The 20,524-nt window shown below is 32.0% G+C and overlaps 3 protein-coding genes across 3 annotated transcripts; all 3 read left to right on the plus strand.

Annotated features, from left to right (window-relative positions):
- Positions 1–4,266: 4,266 nt before the first annotated feature.
- Positions 4,267–10,611, plus strand: Hacd1 (3-hydroxyacyl-CoA dehydratase 1). The gene is made up of 4 exons (XM_073079947.1): positions 4,267–4,520; positions 5,660–5,777; positions 8,508–8,737; positions 9,115–10,611. The coding sequence occupies exons 1-4, from the start codon at positions 4,426–4,428 to the stop codon at positions 9,368–9,370; spliced, it is 699 nt and encodes a 232-aa protein (XP_072936048.1). The 5' UTR covers positions 4,267–4,425; the 3' UTR covers positions 9,371–10,611.
- A 497-nt stretch (positions 10,612–11,108) lies between these two features.
- Positions 11,109–14,738, plus strand: LOC140747121 (uncharacterized). Its single transcript, XM_073079374.1, has 5 exons — positions 11,109–11,356; positions 11,895–12,030; positions 12,803–12,955; positions 14,012–14,163; positions 14,408–14,738. The coding sequence occupies exons 1-5, from the start codon at positions 11,274–11,276 to the stop codon at positions 14,604–14,606; spliced, it is 723 nt and encodes a 240-aa protein (XP_072935475.1). The 5' UTR covers positions 11,109–11,273; the 3' UTR covers positions 14,607–14,738.
- Positions 14,739–15,470: 732 nt separating this feature from the next.
- Positions 15,471–19,689, plus strand: bys (Bystin). Its single transcript, XM_073079948.1, has 8 exons — positions 15,471–15,683; positions 16,069–16,186; positions 16,813–17,050; positions 17,264–17,420; positions 17,687–17,878; positions 18,224–18,432; positions 18,724–18,874; positions 19,547–19,689. The coding sequence occupies exons 1-8, from the start codon at positions 15,549–15,551 to the stop codon at positions 19,625–19,627; spliced, it is 1,281 nt and encodes a 426-aa protein (XP_072936049.1). The 5' UTR covers positions 15,471–15,548; the 3' UTR covers positions 19,628–19,689.
- The last annotated feature ends 835 nt before the right edge of the window (positions 19,690–20,524 follow it).

Below are 20,524 nucleotides of genomic sequence, written 5' to 3' on the forward strand. Positions count from 1 at the left end.
TGCTCACTGCGCCTCGTGGCCACACACCCTACTCGCGTTGTTAACATTATTTTTCTTCAAAGATATAGTATTTCACCGATTAATTTTAATGTAACTATGAGTACATAATTTTTTGTGATAACTTTTATCTATAATATACGCTAAAAAGACATATTTTATATTTTCTGATAATCTTTTTCTATAATATGCGCCATGAAGACGTATATTATATTTTTCAGATGACCTCTTTTTGAAACCTTGTCAAACGAACTTAGGGGATGACTACGACATCTGGATTATCGATGATACTCCATAGTATTTGATATAAAATGATTTATGGTATAATTATTTCTCAACAATATATACAATTGACTAAAATGTAATACAATACTTTACATTTTCCAACCAGTGGCAAGTGACGATAGCTTTGCAACACGACGCACCTGCACATTGTCCTGAGCATACGTATGTGGCCGCGCGATGTAATTTGTATTCGGTCGTCGATTGTTATTCCAAGGTCGATTTTTATTCGTACGTCGATTGTTATTTCAAGGTCGATTTTTATTCGAACGTCGATTGTTATTCGTACGTCGATTGTTATTCGTACGTCGATTTTTATTCGAACGTCGATTGTTATTCGTACGTCGATTGTTATTCGTACGTCGATTGTTATTCGTACGTCGATTGTTATTCGAACGTCGATTGTTATTCGAACGTCGATTGTTATTCGATTGTTTTTTTGTTACTACGAATAAATCGACAATCGATTGTTGATTCCGTCGATTGTCGATTTATTCGATTGTTTTTTTTAGAACAATCGCCCATCGCTACACGGAAGCGGTACTATGTTTCGCTGTATGTATTTTTTAAACCTTATTCAATTTTATTTTAAATATGGAATATTAATAGAAATATTGTAAAAAAACATAATACATTTTTTATGATATCATCTGTTAAAATGCAAAATATGAAAACTTATAATTCTCTTTTTTTATATTCCTCTTGAATTAAGGTTGTATTGTCTTATTTTAAGAATAATTTAAATGAGATTTTTTTGACATAACTTATTTTATTCTATTAAACTACTGCATTTCGATGTATCAAACGGTGTGTTTTCAACGGTGTGTTCAACATCGTTGCGAAAACGTACACACCGACACAGTCGATTTCAAACATTTTCGATCCTAAGTACTTTCATGAACGCAAGATTGAATGACCGAGATTATATATGTATAGGTAAATTAAATGTGGGTGCGTAAGTTGCCACTTGTGTTAAATCCTTCAATCTCTAGAATAAGTCACCATTTTGTGTAAAGTTGTTTGCTTCATGATTTGAAAATTGTTGCCTTGAAATGTTTTAGTCACAAAAAAACTGGTTGTTTCAGCTTCGAATAATCTCACTATTATATATCGTACTAGAGTATTATATCGATAAGTTTAGTATTTTATATTTCAAAACATTAAAAGCGCAAGGTTAAAGCGTGCATAATAATATAATAATAATAATAATTAGTAATTTTGTCTGTGATCGAAATTTTATATTGTTAAGCTGGAAGTAAGCGCACGTAACTACAAACATATTAAATACATGTTACCGTTTATTTATACGTTCTGTAATTTGTCTACTCAATTTAAATCTATGATTTAATATGTCACATTACATAATAATTCAATTATTTCTAACATTCTCCTATAATTATTCTATGTACGTCTGATAGATGTCGTCTAGTCAACCATAAACATGTTGCGAGTTACATAACAAAGTAGACTAATAGGTACTGACATGTTTAAAATTTGGTATCCTATGAATTCAGAATATTTCAGTTTGGTGCGGACAGTAGCGTCGAAGTACTAATGAGGGTGAATTACGCGTGACTTTGGTACCACCCGTCATACCATATACCTACAGGCCATTTTTTAATATGTATCTAACCGTTAACCTATATATGACAACTCCCATTAAAATAAGTTTAGTTTCCAAGATTATCCAACACAGACAGACTGACGAAAATGTTATTTTAATAGACAATTCGAATAAATGTAGTTTACAATTACCTAATATGACTTATTCTTCCAAAGAAGTAAAATCAGTTTCAGTAAAATCTTATGAACATCAAATCCAATTACAGAATGTATAAATATAAAATAATTATTATACATATTATATTTACTATCCTTTAAGTTTTTATTTGATATCTGACTACTTTTGCTGTTTTTGTTTTGTTACTCAAAATAAGGTTTTAAAGCATGTTGCGTGTTGACGTGCTATGCTAGAGGTCTCATATTTAAGACATGACTGGCAAATGGCTAAAATATGCATTCAATCACCCCATCATCAATAACAAACAAATATAACAACCAATGTAGTAAACGCTATAGCTACATAATATAAAGAATCTGAAACGTAGAATTCAATGTATGAATTAACTATATTTCTTGTTATTTAGTGGGTAGAAGCATGTTCACAATCAATGGGGTTGAAGTTGCAAATTAAGGTTTATATTATTTAAACATATGAAGTATAGAGAAAACCCTGTAAAAACATAATTCTGGTATCGCTTGCTTCTCCGATCAGTTCCATTAAAATGTTTCACAAAATCATTAGAAAATAAAACGTAACAACGATCGCCTTTAGAGTTACCCACCTTTTTTTGACACTGACTGGAAATAATTATAATAGCTTGTTAAATACATTAAATATGCTTAAGTACTTTTGTACAACAATTATTGACAATTATTTCGGTACGTTATATAAATGAACAAATTGTACATGTTAATCACATATGTGAACTTAAGTCATAATTACTAAACAGAGCACATTAGCCATATATAGTTAAGTGAAACTTTGCATTAATTGAACAGCGCAAAATTCTCGTTGAGTACCTTAATAAGTTCAGTGGAAATAAAATATCACGCACATGCGATACAGTTGTTTTATTTCACATTCAAATTATACCAGTCCATTGTGATTGTTTCTATATCCCTTTTAATCAAATTCGGGAAAGTAATAATAAATTACGAACTAAAGGAAAAGGCTCATTTTTAAGACCTTGAAACATTAAATTTCCTTACTCATAATGTTAAATCCATATACTCTTTGGTTAAATCCAACCAAGATCTAAGACACAGTACAAACATAGATTAGTAAAGATAATTCGCCTCTTTGAAATTGAATGAAGCCCCAAAAGGCTTATTTTAGTAAGTTCTTTTTTTGAATTCTTGACAAATAAAAACATTTTTAGAGAAAAATTACGAATAAATAACTAATTTACGTAATAATTACGTAATAAATAAATAATTATTTCAAATATTTTAGGGACATTTTAGCACGGAGACGTGGCAAAACTTTTTTACGCAACTATTTCATTTCTCCAAACTGGGTACATTTTCTTGTTAGGAGTGAGTAATCTTTACTAATCTATGAGTACAAATATCTATATCCTTATACTGTGTCTAACACTAATATCTCTCCACCGTCAATAAATATTTTAAAAAACTTACCCTTGATATATAAAATTTTATATGCAATACAATAGAAATATACAACACTAATTAACTGATTTTTAAATAATTGAAAAGTAGAGCCTTTTTTCGTCTCTCTAATGTAAGTTCTACATTTCCCGCTCTTTTCCCAACCATAGACAATATACATCGTAGCTGAAGCACACATAGGTTACTATACTCTTTGGAAGCACAGAGTACAGTATAGTACCTATACAGAGGTATATACAGCTTATACTCTTTGGTATATACAGTCCGACAAACTTTTCTATGCGTTTTTCGGGGGCTCCACTGGTCATCATAATGTTGCTAGGTTATCAAACCCAAAGAGTATTGATCAAAACTACCTAAGAAGTAGAAAATTGTAACAATTATATTGCCGTGATTGTATGAAATTAATGTAAAAACAAATCTCTGACGGACCCGGAGAAGAAAATCTCTCTGAAACTGGCAATAAAATATACTAAGGAATTTTGAATGAAATTTAAATCGAATATTTATTTATTTTTAACTTAACTTTGAGGTACTGAATAAGTACCAAAGAGTATACTAACCTAGTAGTAATCTATAACACGACATAACTATCTGTATTGTGAACGAAAATATTGTGAGACTTTAAAAACGTTTACTTAATATTTTCCAATTTTATGTACATGTTTAAACGTTTTATGTTAATAAGTAATACAGTGAATTTCGATGGCATTTTTTGGTCGCTACGCGGGTTAAAACTTTGGTGAAAGTCTATCGTTCTTTAATGAGCAATACTAATTTCTGAACGAATAAAAAGATTTTGACGTGGAAGTATTGAAGTAACTGTCCTTCAAATTGAGTTGTATTTGTAATGAGAGCAAAGGTATTCTGTAGCTAAAAGTTCGTCGAAGTCAACACTCGAATAATTTATTTAATGACGCGCATTTACTTATAAGTTTATTTTATCCCTCTGCCATGTCGACTAAAGGTATTAAAAAACCTAAATCTTCAGAAACTTCGGCAATTGGAAAGTTGTATCTTTTAACATACAACAGTGTTCAAACTTTAGGGTAAGTAACTTTATATTAATAATCTCTTATATAAGATTAGATTTTTCGAAATATCATAACTTAAAATAAAAATAATGTCAAGGATAAAGGTACGAATTTTTATTATTATATTTTTCTAACTTTTTATACACATACATACACATTTTGAAAAATTGATAAAAATGTAAACATGATGTATAACAATAAAGTTAAGATCGATCTAGTTATATCCGTAAAGTTTTAGAGAGGCGAATCCTTGCTAATTTGCTATTTTTTTTTTTCATTAATAAATACAGTGACCCATGTATTTTAAAATACTTTAAAATTTGCTACTATTTATAGGTCATACCATAAAAGGCTCGTTAAGTAATATAAGCAAATAACTAAAATATATATATTGCATAAACCCAACTTTTATTGATAGCAATAACTTACTGTACCAATTTAATTCATAGCATTTCATAGTACTGTCATACATGCTATATTGAATAATGTACTCAATTTGCTTATTACAATTCAATGATTTGCCAAAATGGAATTTGAAATGTTAAGTTGATATTTTTAAATACTCCATTACATGTAAAAGATCCAAATGAACTTTCGACCCTAAAACCAAATTATTATAAAATTTGAATATGAGTCATCTTGATCCATAAACATAAAATTTGATAAAAATTTCGAATTCTCCACCCTCCAGGTCCTGACAGAGTTACATATAACCAGTCATCCAGTTTACACAAATATGTATATTTAAAACTTATATGATTGAAAAACATGATAGGAAATATTTACTTCTAATGTTTAACAACAGTGTTAAGAGCTACTGTGTTTTGCTATTAAGGATGTGGTAAGGGAGAAATCCTTATACGGTGTTCCAGGATAGCAATGTAACAATGACAGACTTAAGACTGGACTCCAATTCTGTCTTAAGAATATTATAAATGTCCTTGGAAAGCATTGGCCTCTTACTATCAGGACTGCTCGTTTGCTGCTATCTGTTTTATATTAAGGAGTAAATAGAATCGACTGACATAAATGTCCTTGGAAAGCATTGGCCTCTTACAATCAGGACTTTCGTTTGCTGCTATCTGTTTTATATTAAGGAGTAAATAGCATCGACTGACCACAAAAATACAATAATGTGTTCTTGTTAATTTCAGATGGTCATACTTATTGTTGCAGTCTTTAACCCATTTTCTAAACCGTGGAACCTTAGACACCTTTTGGGATGAAATAAAATGGACTGTAATAATATTTCAAAACGCTGCTGTGTTAGAGGTATGATAATCACTTTTTCTTATGTAATTAAAGGTTACATGTGTTAATATAAGATTTTCTGGATTTTTAAAAATTGGCCTCACACAGCATACCTTGCAAAATGATACATGAACAAATTAGCCTACAATTTTAATTGTACAGTACTCAAGCTACAATACTACCTCTATTAACAGGAAATTATTTACTAAGTAACTTATGTATTGTCAAAGGCATGCACATATTTATCATATTTCTCTTTATATATTGTATAAATACAAACAAAGAAGCTATGTTAGCATTTATCAGTCTCAAATACCTACTATTCTTGAGGACTACAGTATAATGTATTTACTATGTGTCATTAATCATTATAATGTGCAGGAATATGTGTATGGTGTATGTAATATGTGTAAACCATTTCAATTTAAAACACTGGAAATTCCAAAAGTCCCTTCCATTTTTTGTGCCCATAACACTGGTATTTCATATACATAAAAAGCAGTAATATTATCCTATCTTGTCTTTCATCAAATCTTAAAAAATATGCATTTGTATTGTAAAGACATTCACACAACCCTTTGCCTTATTTTAATCTTTTTCAATTATTATAAATAACTTTTTTTTCTTAGTCTACGATCTGGCTACATGAGTTTAATGTCCATATTAGTTTTATTAAAAATATTTTTTTATACTACAATATAGTAAAGACTAATTGACCTGACTAACTTCATACCACCTATTAATTAAAAGCTAATTTACATGCCATCAAAGCATTTGCTTTATTGAGCATGACCTTAACGATCTGTGTATTACATAAGTATAAATATTTCAAGATGACATAAATTAAAAGAAAATGCCAAGGATATAGGAAGGAATTTTTTGATTGTTTTAATTTTTGTAAATCATTATTTTTTATACACTTTTTTGAAAAATCAATGAAAATGTAAACATAATGAAGCAATAACATTAATTAATGGGTTGCACTTATGTGGACTACCTATTTGTTGAAGGTGTAAAGATAAGCAACCAAGATAATGCTGTATTGGCTGTCCATATTATGTATCTGAAAAATTAAGTAATTTTTATTTTATTTCATTATTTAGTACATTTCCTTAATAATAATTTATCTGTTACACTCTATTATAACAATACTCAAATGTTTTTAAAGAATAACTTGCACCATCAGTAGATAGCATGTAACAGTACATATTTTGATGCTTCGTCATGCATGCATAAACAGTTGCGGTTCAGAATTGTTATAATTAGCAAATAATTACTTGTTTTTCTATGAAATTACTTATTCTCTCTGTGCTAGGTACATAATTTGTTAATTATAAGAATTACATAAAAAAGTATGTCTATTTATAAATGCATATAAGAATTTAAAAGGTGGTAGAACCCTTTGTGGTTCGACTCCGGCGGCACCACCGCCACACCTATTTCTACCTAATAACAGCAGTGTTAGGTGCTGCTGTGTTCCGGTTTGAAGGGTGTGGAAAGGGAGATAGACTTTTCCGAGGCGTTCCAGCTTAGTCCTCAGGGGTAGCGGCGCATCTGTGGCCGACCTCAGGTAGGAATATCTAATCCTATCTGGGGTTGATTACAGATGTCCATGGGCGGCAGTAGCCACTTACCATCAGGTGGACTGCATGCTCGTCTGCTACTCTCATATTATAAAAAAAAAAAAAAAAAAAAAAAAAAAAAAAAAAAAAAAAAAAAAAAAAATATAGTTAAAAAAAACACGCTTTTATGATAGAATTAACTAAAAAGTAGAAAATATTTATCAATCTAGGAATTATTTAAGAAACAGTAAATATAATTGTGGAAAAAGTGTAGGGCGCATTTCGAAAACTAATAAATGGAGCACCCCAGTTTTATAAAAAAATAACTCAAATGTACTTATTACTGATGTTAATTAATTCATGAATGAAGAACCCTGTCTGTAATGTATTCTTAAGTAACGGAACAGTATTATATTCAAATGTGCAATACGAATCAAGATCAAAGGTTGTTCACAGAAAACTTTGTATTGTAATTCTTATTTTTGAGTGGGAGCAAACTTTTACTGTAAATTAGATAAATATAATAAAACGGAACAAATTCGCTGAAAAAAGTTAATACAAATCCACCTGTTTTATTATAGTATAGTCATATTGATAATGATTACAATTCAATATCATATAATATATGCATGTATAATAATAATGCAGTGATTTCAACTATTATACTTTCAGGGCGTACCTATTAAAATGTAAGTCAGCCTGCATCCACACACATCCACGGAAACTACTTTACTCTAGAAATAGGTGTGATGGAGATACCTTCCTGGTCGAACCATTTTGCTTCTCCCATCTTTCAAACTAAGACTATCATTATCGTTTTTTTAATAATATAGGAGTAGCAGACGCATGCATTCAACCTGATGGTAAGTGGCTAGTGCCGCCCATGGACAGCTGTAATCAACCCAAGACAGGATTAGATATTCGTTCCGGAGGTCGGCCACAGAAGCGCCATTACGCCTGAGGACTAAGCTGAAACGCATCGGAAAATTATGTCTCCCTTACCGCACAAACCAGAACACAGCAGCGCTTAACACTGCTGTTATGAGGCAGAAATAGGTGTGGCGGTGGTGCGCCGGTGTCGAATCACTAAGGGTTCTACCACCATAAACCTTCTTCTGCTATGTACCTAAATAAATGTTATTGATGACAATTATTGCCGTGTACCTACATACTTTGTTTTTATTTATAGGTAGTGAATGCAGCTATAGGGTTGGTACCATCTGGAGCATTTACAGTCCTCATGCAAGTGTACTCGCGAGTGTACCTAGTCTGTGGTGCCCTACTAGCTACTCACGCAGCCACAGTCAGCCCTGGTCTCCCGATATGCATCCTCGCGTGGAGCATCACTGAAATTGTCCGCTATGGGTACTACGCGCTAAACTTAATGAACGCTGTACCACAGTCGCTACTATTTCTCAGGTAATTTACAATTTTAATTCAACATCATTATCATACATTAGTGGAATGAATAGACACTTACTTAATTGCTTGGAGTGATTACTTAATAGTATTAATTTCGACCCCTCGCAATGAGGTTCCGTTTTTCAAATCCAAAGCATGCATATGATATGATTCAGATATTATGAACGAATCAGAAATTATTGAGCACATGCATTGACTATTATGGCATAATAAAAAACCTAGAGTTGAATTTCTTTAAAAAAAGTCCATAAGTCCACCAAACCAGCGCAAGCTGGTTTGGTGGACTTATGGACTAAACTCTTCTGTCCTCCTCCCAGTACCGAGAAAATGCTTTGATGACTACATTAGCTAAAATTGATATTTTCCTTTTACAGATATTCAACATTCTTACCATTATACCCAATCGGAATCACTGGAGAGCTGCTGTGCATGTACCATTCTCTCGACGAAATCTACAAAAGAAAATTGTTCACTATAAGCATGCCAAACAATTGGAACTTTATATTCAATTACTATTACTTTGTTATCTTCTATATGTTTCTGTACATTCCACTCTTCCCGTATCTTTTCGGACACATGCTTAAACAGAGACGGAAAATGCTTAGTAAAGATGCTAAAAAGTTAAATTAATTCTGTGAAGACGCAAAATATATCCTGAGATAAAACTTAACTTACTATACTTAACTATTTAAGAATAAATACATTTTCTTTATTACAATAGATGGGCGTTTCGCAGCGGTTGCCGGTATGATTCGGTAAGGCTTCTGGGTTAATTCCCTGGCCAGGCGCATTTATTTACTTATTCTAATTCACGCATTTAGATTCCTACTCTAATCGCCATAATAGGCAAGCTCCTTCTAGCATACACAGTTCGCGTTTTTGGTCGTCGTCTAAAAGCTGCAACCGGTTCTTAAATTTGTTAGAGGATTAGCGTTAGATAAGTGCACCTGTCTTCCGAAAAGTAGCAAAAAGTTCGATACTAAAAGTAGAAGGTCTGTGTAGGCCTCCTCTCTGAGTTTTGTAGTCTTCTTTGTATGTGTGTGGGGTGGCGCTAACGAAAATTGAATTTTAGTATGTGACTATGAGAATAAAGAGTTAAAGGTTTTATTAGAGTACCAACATACTATCATAGTGATAAGTTGTAACAGTCATTATTTTAAAAATATATATCAAGTGTTTATATATCTGTGTATCATATATAAAGCAATTAAAAAAAGACACGTTAATCTTAATACATACGATTTTATTCTAAAGTATAATTGGTGATTTCTTTGTAACCATACACGCAAAATTTAAAACTATCCTTAAATAAGCAACAAGGGAATGAGCGTATGAAATTTTATAGGTACCTAACTACCTATATATCTGTAGTGACATTGCTAGCTCGTATCACGAGATACGAGCTAGCAATGTACAAACAGATAGATATTAATATGTATTTGAACAATGTGAAAATTAGACAGAACATGAAAATTTTCACATATATTTACAGTGGTATATGTTACTTAGTTTTAAGTAGGTATAATTAATAATTGTATAACCATAAATTAAAATTTTGGATGCGTTCTGACAATTTTTACTGCGATGTAAATGAAAAGAATAGTGTGTTATCGTCTCTTTTCCTCCTGTTGAATCACTGTATTATTTTCTTTTTCACACATTTTTACTGACGTATGTTGAGATTTTGTAACTATTGTAATCGAACGTATCTATAATTTAGGTATATGATTAAAATATGGTGGGGAATATGTTAATGATCTGTTGACATTTTATTTATTAATATGTGGGCATATGGCACAATTTGAAAATTTATAATTTGACGGGTTGTGGTTAGTAGTGGTACGGTCTCAAAATAAAATAATAGAACTATATACTTGTGTTTTTATTTAGTGTTAAGGTGTGCCTAGTAAATCTATCTTCAAGATTCAGTTTCCTAGATTAGCCAGTATAGACTTTAAAAGTACGTATAGTACACATCCATATGTAAGCACGTAAGAAGCGCATATAATAAAAAATAAATAATAAAAGAGTACATTTCTCAATATGTAACGCGCAACACAAGCGTTTAGTAAAAATCACAATATCTCGGAAGAGGAGGAAGTCGAAAAATTATGAAAGTCACTATCATTAGACGACCCATTTGCTAAGATCTACACAAGCAGCATGGTAAGTGGTGATAAACTCAATGTGCGCTCCAGGCTCATCATGAATGTTTATTTTTTATATAATGCTGCGCATACAATTTTATTATTATAAGGTAGCTGACTTACCTAATAATAAACACGATACGGTTTAAAAAACAAGTGATAAATAGATAAGTATTGGCAATTTTTATATAAGTATATGTTATCATAGATAAATTAGTTGCCCTGCGGCAATTAATTATGATTTGAATCTATTGAAAGTAGCTAATCAGCTGTGGTTTGTAATAATTACCATGATAATTGATTATAATCAAGTTATCTTTAGATGAACAGTTTTTATAAAACATGTCACAAAAAAAAACGACGGAATTTCGTGGAGTGATACGAACATGATTAACACGAAGTACGTGGCAGCTCTGGTGGCGTTGCTAGCGGCAGCTCAGGCTAATGCCGAGGTCGACAGTCTTCCTGAGTAAGTTATTTATTAAAATTCAATCTAGACGATACGCTGTAAGGTCTATGTAAAGCTTGGCGACGTTTGAACTGCCCGACGGCAGAAAAATGTAGTTCCGAAGGATATTAAATCCATCGTGTCCATCCATCGGTATTTACATACCTACGTATAAGAACGATTCAATTAATGTTTATTTCTACTGCAGTAGACACATCATCATCGGACACAGACGTCCCTTTTCCTGTGCCCTCTGAATTCAGCTGTTTTCTGCTGTCTTCTTTCGAGTTCCGACCGTTCGCGATCTGCCTGATCAGGCGATGCCACAGAAGTGTGTAATTATTAATAATACCAGAAATTTAAAATGTATGTACGACCGACAGAGGAAATTTAGAAAATCAATTTGTTCTAAAACCTCAAAGAGTTCACCATCCACCTGCAAAGTCTCTCCAGCTTCATCGTCAGATCAGCTCATAGATGCCAAATTATCGTTATCCAAACTTATACTTCCAAGATTCCAAATTTAATTACATTAGTTAATAATGTTTTATTATTTTAGTGCCAAATGGAACAATGGTTTATCGGCCACCGTTAACGACTATGTGGACAGCACGATTGATATGATCATACCATTCATAAGAGAAAATGGTCTCGATCCTATGGACTTGCCAGAAGTCATAGAAGGATTTGAAGTTGTAAGTATATTCAAAAAAGTGATTAAAGCAACCTTTTTTAAATAGGAAACGATGCTTGCGGGTCTACCTGATTATAAGTGGTCATCGTCCTTAATGAATGTCTAAGTAACTCCTTATAGAACAGATTCTACCTGAAGCCAATCAAAGCCGTTGCCACTCCTGAGGATTAGACGATTGCCCCATACGTAAGTCAGTCGGCATCAACACCATTCCACTGAAATGCAGGAGTGGAATACTTCCACGCTTGACATATATAGGTGTAGCGGCGGTACCTCCGCAGTCAAACTATACAGGCTCTAAACCCTTTCAAATACATTCAAACTAATCGTGTAATGTTGACAAAATATTTCCACACACAACAATTTAATTTTAATTATAAAGTAAATGGAGCCATGCTTTAGGTATATTTAATATTATTTGTCCTGGCGTACCTATTCTAATTTAATTATAGAAATTAAATTAAATTAGAATCGGCAATCAAATTTCTTACTTACTATTCCGGGTCAATGAATAGAAACTTCGTTAATTATTCAAACTTACTTTTATTGCATATTAATGCTTAAATATTAAAAATAAGAATAACTAATAATAGAGCCATTAAAATGCAAAGCGTAGGTAATTAATTATTATTATATTAGGTTATTTGCGTATTTATATTGATACATTCAGTAATCAATTACCTACATTTTAATCGGCAATAATAGGAAGTATAGTCCGCGTAAAACTGCTAGTACTTTATTATGTACTTATTAATAAAACTATATGTTTTCAGAGACCAATCTTGATTACATACAGCGCCTGGCTGAAGATCCACGATGGTTACATGACTGGATTAGTAAACGTGGCTCGTTCTGGAAACCAGAATGTCAATTACTTTGCCAAAATGCTGCGTGTGCGCGTACAACTCCAGTTCAATAATCTTGAGGTAATAAATTAATCGAATATACACACACGCACACTCACTCACACACACAAACAAACAAACTACACACAAACAAACACACACACCCATGTGCACGAACGTACGCATAAACGCACACCGTCAATTGTCTGCCTATACTAATTGTGTAATCCTGTCCTGGCTTAATTTACAACATACTGTATATATTGTGAAAATATTATATGTATCGCTGTCGAATTACCTAATAAATAAATAAATAAATAGCTAGGTATGAAACTAATACATTTCTGCACCTACTTATTACAACATTAAACCACGTGTACTTAAGGCTTTAAGTTCTTCTTTATTACATGTTTTAACGTAATAAAAGAGAATCATTCACTACTAATGATTTGTTGCATATTATTAATAATATGATATATTTATTTCAAAATTTTAATACCCTTTGTCATTAAATAGACGTTTTTTTTACAAAATAAAACAACATCAAGTACTAAGTGTTGTTACGAGCAAGCATCGCTATGCTAAAAAATATAGTTAGGTAAATCTCAAATTAAATAGATATTTTCCATATAAATATTTTCGCAAATAACATCTTGCTAATTTTTCAGTCTTTAAATGAATGTTCAGACACTTGGATTAATGATGTACACGTGATGAATGTTAATAATTATTTTCAGACAAAAAAATCTTTCGATTTTTGGTTAGATTGCTACAACGCGACCTAGTTTTTGGTTTAAGTTATTAAGAAATAATACTGGTTATTATAAGATAAGTGATAGTCGGCCCCGCAAATGTTTCGTAACGAAAAATACGATATCGCTACAACTTTTAGAAAACCAAATTAAATACACTTATTCCTTTTTATACCGAACATACAGTTGTCCATATAGGTATTAAGTTGTAACTTGCTACCTAATTTCGCTCATGATCATCAATGATAATCAATTCCAAATAAAATTAACATTCTACCCAACTGCGATCACAGATCTCGGCTTAACACTGTTGTTACCACGAACTTCAAAGAGTTAAGCTTATGGCTTGCACAATAAATTAATATTCTTTTGTGTATTTTTTCAGTTCATTTACAGATATTTAGTAAAAGTAATGAACATAGGTCCAACTGGAGGCATTGTGGGCTCTCTTACACGTTTTAGGGTCATCGCCGATATACTGATAGACTTCAACAACGATGAAATTCATCTTCAACAGTTCTCTCTAACTGATATTGGGTAAGTATTTAAATTAAGAAACTCTTCTATTGTTGTTTAGTAATATGTGCATAAATGAAAATGTTGGCATTAGTATATATTCGTTATATCGTTTAATTGGACACTTTACTTAGGCCCATTTGATACATTTCATAAAAAAAATATGCAGTGATTTCATTTGATTTAAATTGTCGAAAAAAACCTAGCAAAAGCATATGTTTTTACTGCGCATGCGGTTATAATCATACCTTATTTTTATTTACAGACGGCTACGCGTACGTTTAACTGGCAACATTCTGGTTGATTGGCTAATAAACCCAGTCATTCGAGTGTTCACCACCATCTTCAACACCGTCATCATTAAAGTGGTGGAGGTCAACATTCGCTCCGCTTTACAGGGCGTCATTGACGACATCAATATTAACCTCAGGGACATAATCGGCGCTCTTGAAGCTCACAATTAACTGCGTTATACTACTAAATAATCTATTATATTATATGTTTGTTATATTAAAATTGTTACTTACATTTTATAGTTGGGCATAATACAATGATATACGATCATATAATTTTCCCATATAATCTATTTTAACCAATAAAATCTAAGCATTGCATAAATTAATTCCTCGTTTATTTTCTCGAATGCTGCTTTTTATCCTACCACATCGTCCAAAAGTAGGTATACCTTTTTTATCTGTTCCCTGCTGAGGTATACTAACTAATACCAGCTTTTTTTCATATTGAAAAATAATTTTGATGATAATTAAATTAGTTCTCAATGAGAATTGTAGTGGATATATTAAGTGGTGGATATAGATCCATGCATGTAAGTCACAGACCTGTATCTGGTCTCTGATAGTCATAGCATGTTTAAGGGACACCACTATAGGTTACTATACTCTTTGGACACCACTTCCTATATTGGTTACTCTTTGGGCACCAGTGGCAATCATAATGTTACTAGCTTGATAAAAAATACCTAAGAGGTGGAAAATTTGAATGATTTTTCAACATACCCACTATGTGAAAAATACTAGTAAAAATCAAATATAATGTTAAGGATTGTCTATTTTATCATTAACCAATAACTGGTAGATAAGCTCGTAACTTTACTCACTTATGTAAAAACTAAAAAATGCTTATTCAAAAAAATTTAAAAGTTGCTCATGGATCTGAGAAATTATTAATAGAACGTAACTGTTTTCAAAAACTCTTTCAAAAACTTACTCTTTTGACGAGCAGTCAAAAGTAGCGAATCCTAGGTTTAAAAAATAATAAGAAGTTAAGATTTCGTTGTCAAAACTGACAGTGAGTGTAGTGAGATTGACATTGACAACGTCATTCGGGTTTCTTAAATAGTATCGGCACATGTTTTTTGACAAAATATAATTTAAATTACTACAAAAATGGGTAAAGCTAAAAAAATGAAGCCCTCACAAGTAGGGAAAAATGTAGCTTTGGCAGACCAGATAGAAGCAGTTAATGCTGTTAAGAACAAGAATAGAATTAAGGAGAGAAGCAGGCGTGATGATGACGAAGAAGTAAGTACACAATACTTAGTATTTTCTTAGTTATTTTTAAATAATATTTAAATATAATTTATATAAACTTATTATGGAGTGGTTCGACTCTAGAAGCACTACTGGCACTATAATTTCTGCCTGATAGATGCCATGTTTTGGTTCGAAAGATGTTATTTAGTGATAGAATCCTTCATAGATTGACACCGGAGGCACCATTATTGTACCTATTTCTTTCTGATAGTGTTGTTGTGTTTGAAAGGTGTGCTAATACAGATACATTAACCATTGTCTATTTATTCTTAAAATAAATATATGAATTATGCAATACTTAATTACAAATAATTATGTGAAAAAATGCCTTAATTAAAATGTTTAATTTATTTATTTTCACAATTGCTTTTAGTTTGTCAATCCAGATTTATCTGAGAAGATTTTGAAAACTGCCAGAAGACAACAGGTTGAACTTAGTGAAGGAAGCGGGCCATCTGCTACTAAACATGCACTTCCAGTCTCATTACAAGGTAAAAATCATGCTTTAGTGAATTATAAATACGGACGTGATAAAAACAAGTTGATAACTATGGTACAATCTTTTTTATCTTTCTTAGTAATCAAATAGAATCTATTATCTTCATTTTAACAAGAGACCCAATCAAGATCGATATATTGTCATTTGTATCAGAAAGGTACAAATTCAGACAGAACTATGTGCAATGATATAAAATGGTACCCTAACGCTGTTTGTCCACCACCACCGTCACTGAGCCGATACTGATATTTAGTGACGGCGCCGAATAAACATACATTTACTTTAGCCGCTTGTTCGACTCCGTGACTCCGTGACGCCGTGACTCGAGCACCGTCATTCCGGCCGCCGATAGAGTAGATCGGCGTGATCGCTAAATCAGCGCCGAGATTTTGATGGGCCGATGTGCCAGCAATATAAACATGTTGGACCTTGTCCATTCACTGCCGTCACACGCGTGACGGCTAGAACAAAATCCACCGATATCGGTTGCGGTGGACAAACTATCGCCGTAACGACATATTAAAATCAGCCCGAAATATCTCATGGTCGGTATCGGCTCGCTGGCAGTGCGGTGGACAAACAACCTAAATGTTTATTTAAAATTATGTTATATTCCAGATTCAGATTCAGATAATGATGAAGAATCAAATGATGAACTGGAACCCGATACATATTACGACAACATTGAGATCAACGAGGATGATGAGGCAGCTCTCAAAATGTTCATGTCTCGCAATCCCGACAAAGTGCGCACACTGGCTGATATAATAAAGGACAAAATAACAGATAAGCACACAGAATTACAGTCACAATTCTCTGATATTGAGACTTTAAAATTACAGAATATTGATCCCAGGTAATGCAAATATATTGTACTGTTGTCTATAATATGGACAATATTACCTTTATGAAGCAATTGTGCTTCATAAATGTATAACAGTACAGCAAATGTATAACAGTGCAATAAAAATTACATTGGACGATAAAAGCTGTCTCATAAATTAATGATATAATACGTATTGTAATAACAGTTTATGTACAAATTATATTACAAATATTTTATTTATAGGATAAAAACCATGTACCAGGGTGTTAGAGATGTGTTACAGAAGTATAGGTCTGGCAAACTACCCAAAGCATTTAAGATGATTCCACATCTACAAAATTGGGAACAAATTCTATACTTGACAGAACCAACAACATGGTCAGCTGCAGCTATGTATCAAGTATGCTGTTTTAATTTTGTACAACTTATATTTATAGCCTTCACAATTTTCTATAGTTGAATGATTTACAATTATCTATTCTTTATGGTCACTTAATGATTATCTTCTATATATATAAAAATAAATTGCTGTTTGTTAGTCTCTTAATATAGGATCTATGTAATTAATTAACTTCTGTTTTAATGCATATAAGAATATAGACAAAATTTTACAATAAAACATACTTGTAAACCTATGCATGATTATAATTTTCTATTGTTCTGCAGGCAACCAGAATTTTCGCATCTAATTTAAAGGAAAAAATGGCACAACGCTTTTATAACTTGGTACTACTACCCCGTGTTCGAGATGATTTAGCAGAGTACAAGAGGTTGAATTTCCACTTGTACCAAGCTTTAAGGAAAGCGCTGTTCAAACCTGGAGCATTTATGAAAGGAATATTGTTACCATTACTGGAAGTAAGTACCAGTGATCAGGAATTAACAAATACTGCATAATATTATAGTGTTCACTGTACATTTATAATCACAGCAAGCTTTTTCTATTTTATAATTTTACTATACGCAATATTTGTAAGAATCTATATCATTTTAACTTTATGATCCTCAGGGGTAGCTGTATTTATTGTCAAATTTATGTAGAACTCCAATCCTATTTGCAGTTGTGAAAAAATTTCCAGGGGCATTTGTTTCAATTTGTTTAAATTTATCACATTTAAAAAAGATATTGTATCAAATAAATCAGAACAAAGCGTAACAAACAATAAATATATATGTAATTGTTATTATTAATTTATTTTCCAGGCCGGAGACTGCACATTACGAGAAGCAATCATTGTTGGCTCAGTTCTAGCTCGAAACTCAGTGCCAGTCTTGCATTCTAGTGCTGCTATGCTAAAGATAGCTGAAATGGACTACACTGGAGCTAACTCCATATTCTTAAGAATTCTATTTGATAAAAAATATGCATTACCTTACAGAGTTGTGGATTCTGTAGTCTTTCATTTTTTGAGGTATTAACTTGTTAAAATACTATTATGTATTTAATTTAATACTACTATATATTATGTATTTATTTATTTTAACATATTTCGGAAATAATATATAACAGTAGTATTGTATTTTTACAAATTGCTTTTTATCACTAATAAGTACATGTTTATTCACACTAAAGGCATTGTAGGTGTGCCCACATGTACATATTTTCTTCCTTGGCTTTTAGCTTAAACATAAAAAATTATATAAAATCATTACTTTATCTTCTTTATTTATTCACTTTCTGTATTGAAATAATTGGGTTTCAGATTCCAAAGAGATTCTCGAACATTGCCAGTGTTGTGGCACCAAGCCTTGCTGACCTTTGTGCAGAGGTACAAAGCAGACATCTCCACAGAACAGAGAGATGCTTTGCTTGAATTGTTGAGAAAACAGTATCATCCAACCATTACACAGGAGGTAGGTCCCATATAACTTGCAAACTGATGTACAAAATTATTGCAATCTATACATCTATACATATAAACAAAATTGGAATGTCCGTTTTTAATATTGAAATAACTGCTTTTACTTTTACTACATGCATATGAATATACATACGGTACATATACCAAAATAACATTTTTTTTCATTTTTGTCTGTCTATCTGTCCGTTTGTTCTGGCTAATCTCTGAAATGGCTGAACTGATTTTGACGGGACTTTTATTGGCAGGTAGCTGATGTAATAAGGAATAACTTAGGCTACTTATATTTTAGAACTAGCTGTGCCGTGCTGTGTTAAAAAGAAATATCACAGGCGAAACCGCAGGGCACAGCTAGTATAATATATAATAATTCATGAGTGTGTGTATGTGTAATGTGTATAGAATAGCATAACCATTTTATTTTCAAAATTGTTTTGGCGATACTTTTTTCTCTTTCATGGTATACCTATATAACAATTTTCTATCATGCTTCCAGAGAATTACAAATTCTATTCTTGGTATATAAAATAGTGACCTGAATTTTTATTCCGATTGCTAACAATAAAACATGTGTATTAGTTTATTAGCAAACTATAACAGCAATGAAATACATATTGACCAGATGATATTATGCTTAATTATACGCCATCACTTAATTTAATTGCAGATTCGCAGAGAACTTCAAGCTGCAAAATGCAGGGACCTAGAAATTAATGAATCAGTGCCTACTTCCATGGTTGTGGAGTAAAACAAGCATATTAATTACAGTTTATTTGTATATTTTATATAATAAACATAAATTAACTTTTATTTTTTATTTATATATTTCCTATAATTACAGCTTACTTTGGGATTAGAGTATTAACTGATATAGGTCTATCCACTTGACTGGATACAAAATGAACAGATGGTAAAACTGAATCACCGCACTCGCATTTTCTACCGGACACAAAATCGAAAGAACCTACTTTATATCCACACTTTTCACACAAAAGTTTCCCTTTAGTCCACTGTTCACTTTCAATCCTCAACTTAATCCAACTTGGTAGTCGGTCTTCTTGGAGATAAATAAAGTTTTTAACATTATAACTGCTACAAACTGACAAATCACAGGAAGCGTCTTTGTATATTCCATCTAAATCTTCGAGCAAACTATGACGGCATTTATGGCACCGCAATGAGCCCGGAGTGCTGTGTGTTTCCATTGAATTTTTGTTTATAATCTACAACTTAACCTCAAAAACAATCGACATGATCAATCATCAGTGATCAATGACTTTGACATCGATCCAGTTTTTTTTTTTCTAAGGTACGTGTTTGAAACTGTGGCAATGACAATTCAAACCACAGATTTCATAATACACAAAATACCTCTGTTATTGAGTATTTCGTTCTGAGTTACTGCATAAAATTAGCATATACATTTCATAGGAACGTGATTTTCATGCAGCTGTCTAGTTTATAAAGTGATGTTTATGTGAATACCAATTTAGGGCCTGTTTACAATAGGTCGGCCCGACCACTTCATCGTTCGCTGCAAAGAGTATAGTAACCTATGTTTGCCGACTGACAAAATTTGTTTTTTCGAGAACAACAAATATAAAATATTTAGATTATTATTTATTATAAAAATACACAATTTTTT

This window comes from Epargyreus clarus, unplaced genomic scaffold, assembly GCF_041222505.1.
Source record: "Epargyreus clarus isolate Ecla_fem2 unplaced genomic scaffold, WU_Ecla_fem_2.2 ptg000014l, whole genome shotgun sequence".
Taxonomy (NCBI): Eukaryota; Metazoa; Arthropoda; class Insecta; order Lepidoptera; family Hesperiidae; genus Epargyreus; species Epargyreus clarus.

What these genes read in the sequence shown, in the direction of transcription:
- Hacd1 (XM_073079947.1), top strand. Translation starts at nt 4,426, where the DNA reads ATGTCGACTAAAGGTATTAAAAAACCTAAATCTTCAGAAACTTCGGCA. An exon ending in AAAACGCTGCTGTGTTAGAG is followed by an intron (nt 5,778 to 8,507) that starts GTATGATAATCA and finishes TTTTATTTATAG; the next exon opens with GTAGTGAATGCAGCTATAGG. An exon ending in CAGTCGCTACTATTTCTCAG is followed by an intron (nt 8,738 to 9,114) that starts GTAATTTACAAT and finishes TTCCTTTTACAG; the next exon opens with ATATTCAACATTCTTACCAT.
- LOC140747121 (XM_073079374.1), top strand. Translation starts at nt 11,274, where the DNA reads ATGATTAACACGAAGTACGTGGCAGCTCTGGTGGCGTTGCTAGCGGCA. An exon ending in GAGGTCGACAGTCTTCCTGA is followed by an intron (nt 11,357 to 11,894) that starts GTAAGTTATTTA and finishes TTATTATTTTAG; the next exon opens with TGCCAAATGGAACAATGGTT. An exon ending in TCATAGAAGGATTTGAAGTT is followed by an intron (nt 12,031 to 12,802) that starts GTAAGTATATTC and finishes ATATGTTTTCAG; the next exon opens with AGACCAATCTTGATTACATA.
- bys (XM_073079948.1), top strand. Translation starts at nt 15,549, where the DNA reads ATGGGTAAAGCTAAAAAAATGAAGCCCTCACAAGTAGGGAAAAATGTA. An exon ending in ACTTCCAGTCTCATTACAAG is followed by an intron (nt 16,187 to 16,812) that starts GTAAAAATCATG and finishes GTTATATTCCAG; the next exon opens with ATTCAGATTCAGATAATGAT. An exon ending in ATCCAACCATTACACAGGAG is followed by an intron (nt 18,875 to 19,546) that starts GTAGGTCCCATA and finishes ATTTAATTGCAG; the next exon opens with ATTCGCAGAGAACTTCAAGC.